Raw genomic sequence first — 5586 nt, forward strand, 5'->3', positions numbered from 1 at the left:
ATAAGGAGGAAGTTCCTTACCCTGAGGGTGCTGAGGCACTGGCACGGGTTGCCCGGAGAGGCTGTGGATGCTCCATCCCTGGAAGTGTTCGAGGCCAGGCTGGATGGAGCCCTGAGCAACCTGACCTAGTGGGAGATGTCTCTGCCATGGCAGGGGGGTTGGAGCTACATGATCTTTGAGATCCCTTCCAACCCAAATCGTTCTGATTCTGTGAATGTGGATACCAACCTCAGGCACAGAAGCACTCACTTTTCAGAACGTTATGCCTGCCAACAGCTATTCATTTTTGTATGTTTACAGGATGATTTGCTAAAAGCTGGTTAGTCCTAATGTAACCATACCTGAATTCAGAGTAAAAATACCTTCCCCTCTCAAATGACAAGGTGATTTGACTACTAATGCAGGTTGCTAGAGAGACAGGGTCGGTTTTTTAAACGTGTATCTTGTGCAGAGAAGTCCTGCGCGCGGCCCAGCCTGTCCTGATCAGTATTGCTGCCTTGTGCCAAGCACCGAGGATTTGCAGTATGACGACATGCACCTCCTGCTGGGGGCTTTGAGACTGGTGGTTGGCCCTGCGCTTGAGGAACTTGCTCCCTCTGCTGATCTATTTTGATCTGCGTGTTTTTCACATAGCCAGCAGCCTGCACTAGTAACTGCCCAGAGGATTTTAGTAAACAGGACAGAAAGATGTGATTTTGCACAGAGGGCATTATGTATAATCTGGTAGTGGTGGGCCTGTCATGCCCAGGTGTTTATCATGAGGGTGGCTTCTTACACTGAGAAAATGTATTTGAAATGCAAGGGGTAAAAAAAAGTCCATTAAACTCTGGACATGATCTGAAAAATGGGAAGAGGAAAAGGCCTTTTGCATTGTGAACGTGGTAAGAACTCAAGTGTTGTTGTTTAGCTGTTCGCCCACTTGTCACCTAACAGCACAGATATTGGTGTTTTCTGTATGTGACTCTGTTCCTGCTTTCTAAAATGATTCTGGGTGGTGCCTCCAGGGTCATGTTTACTGCAGACTGCTTCCCGTCATCCTTAGTGGGACCAGCTCAAGGCACACTACTAGTACTACGCTTCCTGCCTTGGAAGCTGAGGTGTAACTCTAGACTGTCAGGGTCTGAACACTTTGCCAAACAAAAATCTTCGTTGTTACCTGGATGTTCTAAACAAATATTGTTTGATTTTTACGTGCAGAATTGCTGGATATACCTGATCTTCTTACACGTATCTGTCTTGCAGGAAGGCTGCTTATGACACCTCAGATCCTAGCGAAGGGCTTATGAACATTTTAAAAAAGATGTATGCAGAAGGGGATGATGAAATGAAGCGCACCATCAACAAGGCCTGGGTTGAAAGCAGAGAAAAGCAATCCAAAGGGGACATACCAATGGATATTTGAAAGTACTTTAAGGGCCGCCTTAATACTGATCTTCCATGTGAGACAGGCTGTGCTGCAAAGATCATCATTTACACAACCTTCTTCCAAGCAACAACAGTCATTTTCCATTTCAGGTTGGAGAAAATATTTAAATAAAATAGCTTATAAAGCATTTCCTTCAGTCAAGTGGCTTGCCATTTCCTGAAGAATGGAGCATAGGTATATCCTTACCCCTCCTTGAAACAGCATCTCAGATGAGTGGAGAGTGTTGTGAAACTAAGGACAGAATGTCAAAGAAAGGAATCCTAAACTAGGCTGGGTCAGGGCCTCTCAGTTAGAAGTGACAGCTACACCCAGCTGGTTGCTGGGGCTAATGTCATGCTCACTACACGAGGTGTGGTTTTTTTGATTAGATGTGGGAAAGTGTGTTGAACTGTACAGCATGTCACAAAGGGAGAAATGCTGAAGAAAGCAGAACCACCACGTCACGCACTTGATAGTTGAGCAGAAACAATGTGATGTTCATCCTGTGGTATTAAAGTTTAATGGTTACTCTGAGAAATTAATTGCTGGCTGTCTTAGCTTCTTAGGGATTTTGAAAATGAAAATGGCTCTTTAGTGCCTCTGCTGTGACCTCCTTGGGGTGTCTTTGAGGTGGCAGCAGCCACAGGAGGGCAGTGAGCTGCTGATGTTGGACACTGAGGTTGCCCTGGCTCTAGTGGTGTATGAGGAAAAGAGGGACAAGCTCCACTTTCTCCTGTCAACTTCCAAGAGTTTTAAGGTAATGGATTAAGAAGTATCTTGAGATAACTTAATGTTCCAAAACTTGACTCAGCTGAGGGCGATGGCTTGCTGCCTGTGTGGTTTCCCTCTGGTTGCAGTATGGTTTTACTGGGCGTGTCGACGGCAGCCTCAGCCCTGCTGCTGGGCAGGGGGACGGAGCAGCCATTGCCCTTTCGCTGCCCTGCTTTGAAGAAGAGTACAGGGCAAACATGAGCTTAGCAGCAAGCCTGTGGTTTCCTTCCTGCTTCCTTCTTGTGTCTCCCAAGGACAGATGTGTTTGATGTTACTTTATGATTTAAAGAAGCCATTACTCTCCTGGTATGGTCTGGACTAGGAATAATTTGTTCTAATTTGTTCTTGAAGCATTGGATGAAGAGCTGCACTACAAACAGGAGATAAATAGGACGTTGTAGTTTCTAATAGATCCTTTATCCACTTTGCTTGTTAATATATGTATATTAAGTTTGCATAGCAAGAGTATGTAAACTTGAGGTCATGTTTTATTTCCAGTTAATGCTCATCCTTGTTCGTGGCAGAATACCTCTTTACCCTGTTGTGCGTTTATGCTTTTACCAAAATTACCATGGTGACTTACCGTATGGTGGCAAAAAAACCTGCTTAAACAAGCCTTGTGCTGTATGTCTTTATTTTTAATGTTGCCCGTATCACAAACCCCAGCTTAGTTCTGCAACCATCAGGTAGTGACTTTTTTCCCTCAAAATAAAACTGCCTCTTGTACAGACCAGTGTAGTGCAGTTACACCATTTCTTGTCAGCTCATAACAGTAAGTGATTTTTAATGAATCAGCATGGCTTCTCATTCTTCCCCTTACTAGTTTCATCTTGATGCTGGACTCCTAGACAGGACAGTCTTGCTTTGATTACTCAAAACACGCCAACTGAGCCTGGTTTGTGTTTTCTGCCTGAATATGCATCCACGCTGTCATCTACCACATGGCCCTCTGTATCCCGGACATCTGAGCATGGTCAGCAAAATGGCGAAAAACGATCCTGCTCAGCCTCCAACGCCTCTTCACCCCCCGAGGGCGGGATGTCAAGACACACCTATTTCGGATCCTCACAGGGCAGCTGTCCCGGGGCAAGTCTGCAATCTCTTTATCGGCCACTTCCTAGAACAGAAGACCACAGCACAGAGTTCATTTGTATTCCCCAGGATTTTGAGAGGGGCTTATTGCCAGACCTCAAAATGTAGCTGCAGAGTAGGTACCACCACAAGCTTCTCTACCACCGCACAAGAATGCTTGAGCATTTGACGGGGAACTTGTGCGTGTCTTCCTCACTTTGCACTTTCTTTCTGGGCATCTTAATAGTGAGTGTAAAGTGATCCACGTGGAGACCCCAAAGTTAACCTTATTACACAGACTGAATAGCCTTGTACCAGTAATTACAGTCAGTGCAAAATCTGCATGTCTCTGTCCATGTTGCAGGGTGGGCCAGTCCTTCAGGAGACCCCAAATCTGTCCTTTATCACCTCAAGCCAGTAGTTACAGTTAGTGAAAAACCCACTCAGCTTTCTCCTTGTCACAGGGTGGGCTAGTCCTTTAAGAAGAGCTGAACTTAAATATATATTCCTTATTAACTGTCTTCCCAGGTCACAGCTTTGATGTCAGTAAAAGGGATCTCATATAGTAGACTTTGGTAGGAGTTACAGCCAGAGGAGGACAAGTCAAAGTGTCTCTGGTCTATGAGAAGGCTTAATAAACATCCTTCTACATACAAGAGAGCTCAACCATTTTCAGGAAGCACCAGGTAGCAACAATTGCAATGTCAGAAGAACAAGTGCTCAGCAAGGAAATGCAGCCTGAAGGGAAAGCACTTGAGGTTAGGCAGGCATCTCCAGCTGCAGCATTCCTAATACGCTGTTTTCTGAAGGACCAAAGGGCTCACAAGAATCTTGTGTTCAGTCACAGCTGGAGGTAAAAGGAAGGTCTGAGTCTGGACTACACCAATCCCATTACATTGCAGGAGTGCTGAAAAGCAGTAGTGTAAGGCTACCTTCCACAGGGATATTCACCTTCAAAGGAAAAAGGCATCAAGACAGCAGCAATATGGTTTCCAGCTTCGGAACAGCAAGGTCAGTAGGACTTCTTGTCTCCAGAACGTATTTCTGTTACTGGTTTTGTCCAGTCACACACCTTATCTGTGTATATAGCTCTACCTAGCACAAGCAAACACTTGCAGTGTATTTATGTATTTATGTAAATACACTTGCAGTGTATTTATGTTTGACTTGTTTAATACGTAGGATTTTATTCAGACAGTAGCCTATGCTTTCAGAAAAATCTTACTTTTTAGGACTTTAAATTTTGAACCCAAATAACATTTTGTAGGGGACAAAAATGTTACTTTACTGGAGCTTTGTCTTCGTTCTAACTGCTGCTATGACTTAAAAGGTGACAAAAGCTGCTGAAGAATACCAAGATCAAAGCCTGTCGCAATCTTTTTATATATCTATTTTTTTGTTGTTGTTTTGTAAAGACATCCAACACAGACTAGACTTGCCAGGAGAATGATAAAGTCAATATATAAAATCAGGTTCATACACCTTGTCTCCCAGGGTGTTTAAGTACGAAAGGATCTCGCCACAGCTAGGCATGGCCAGATCAAATGCGAACAGAAATATTTCTGATGCTTGCAAATGTTTTTAATGATTAGTAAGGAAGGCCGAGAGGCAGGGCAGTGAATATGTGCATTGTTAAGAACAGATCTGGCACCCAGATCTGCTGCAGCTTTTATATGCTTTTGTAACTCAGACAAGGAGTAAAATTAAGTATTCCTAATTGAAGGAATCGGTGGTTTTGGCTGGGTCAGATTTTTAAATAAGCAAAAAAAAAAAAGTTTTTAGGAAACTATAAAAATACTGTTATTGGAAATAAGGAGAATAACTTTCTGAATGCACCTTAGAGACAGCTGGACAGCTGTGAGGGGGGAAAAATGAGACTTCATTGTATGTAAGGTTACATATACTGCTTACATGAGCAGCAGTGGTTCTAAAAAAGAAAAAAAAAAAAAAAAAGAAAAGCTGCAACCTTCAGCCAGGGGCCGGGGGGCACAGGTGCCCGGTACCTGCAGCTCCTTGGGCAGGATGGTGTTCTTTCGGATGGCGTTGATCCGCAGCCTCTCGTCTGCGTACTCGACCCCCAGCCTCCTCCTCTTGACGTCCCGCAGCATCCTCCAGTCCACGTAGTAGCTCCGCGCTTGCCTTGCCCAGGGCGAGGGCAGAACCTGAGTAAAAAAACCACATTAAGTCTCTCGTACCCGCCTGCTGCGCACGCACCTTGCCCACCTCAGGTATGAATTGTTCCCACAGACGTCTCTGGAGCTGGAGTTTCTCCTGCCCAAGAAATGCAACTCGTGATCATGTTTCGCTCGAGGAAAGCAGCAAAAAATTCGCCATTCCGG

General features: G+C 44.5%; 2 protein-coding genes across 2 annotated transcripts in view; one reads left to right on the plus strand and one right to left on the minus strand.

Annotated features, from left to right (window-relative positions):
- Nucleotides 1–1553, plus strand: part of CACYBP (calcyclin binding protein) — a gene marked incomplete at its 5' end in the record, with an annotated part of 5657 nt that extends 4104 nt beyond the window's left edge. Inside the window, one exon of the mRNA XM_009866825.1 lies at nucleotides 1243–1553. Coding sequence (XP_009865127.1) covers nucleotides 1243–1402 — 160 coding nt within the window. The remainder of the gene's footprint in view (nucleotides 1–1242) is intronic.
- Nucleotides 1554–3060: 1507 nt separating this feature from the next.
- On the minus strand, nucleotides 3061–5409 carry MRPS14 (mitochondrial ribosomal protein S14; the record flags this gene model as incomplete). The annotated part of the gene is made up of 2 exons (XM_009866827.1): nucleotides 3061–3293; nucleotides 5251–5409. Coding segments are annotated over 2 exons (342 nt in total), but the record flags the coding sequence as incomplete, so codon positions are not given.
- Nucleotides 5410–5586: the final 177 nt, after the last annotated feature.

This window comes from Apaloderma vittatum, unplaced genomic scaffold, assembly GCF_000703405.1.
Source record: "Apaloderma vittatum isolate BGI_N311 unplaced genomic scaffold, ASM70340v1 scaffold31663, whole genome shotgun sequence".
In the NCBI taxonomy this organism is placed as follows: domain Eukaryota; kingdom Metazoa; phylum Chordata; class Aves; order Trogoniformes; family Trogonidae; genus Apaloderma; species Apaloderma vittatum.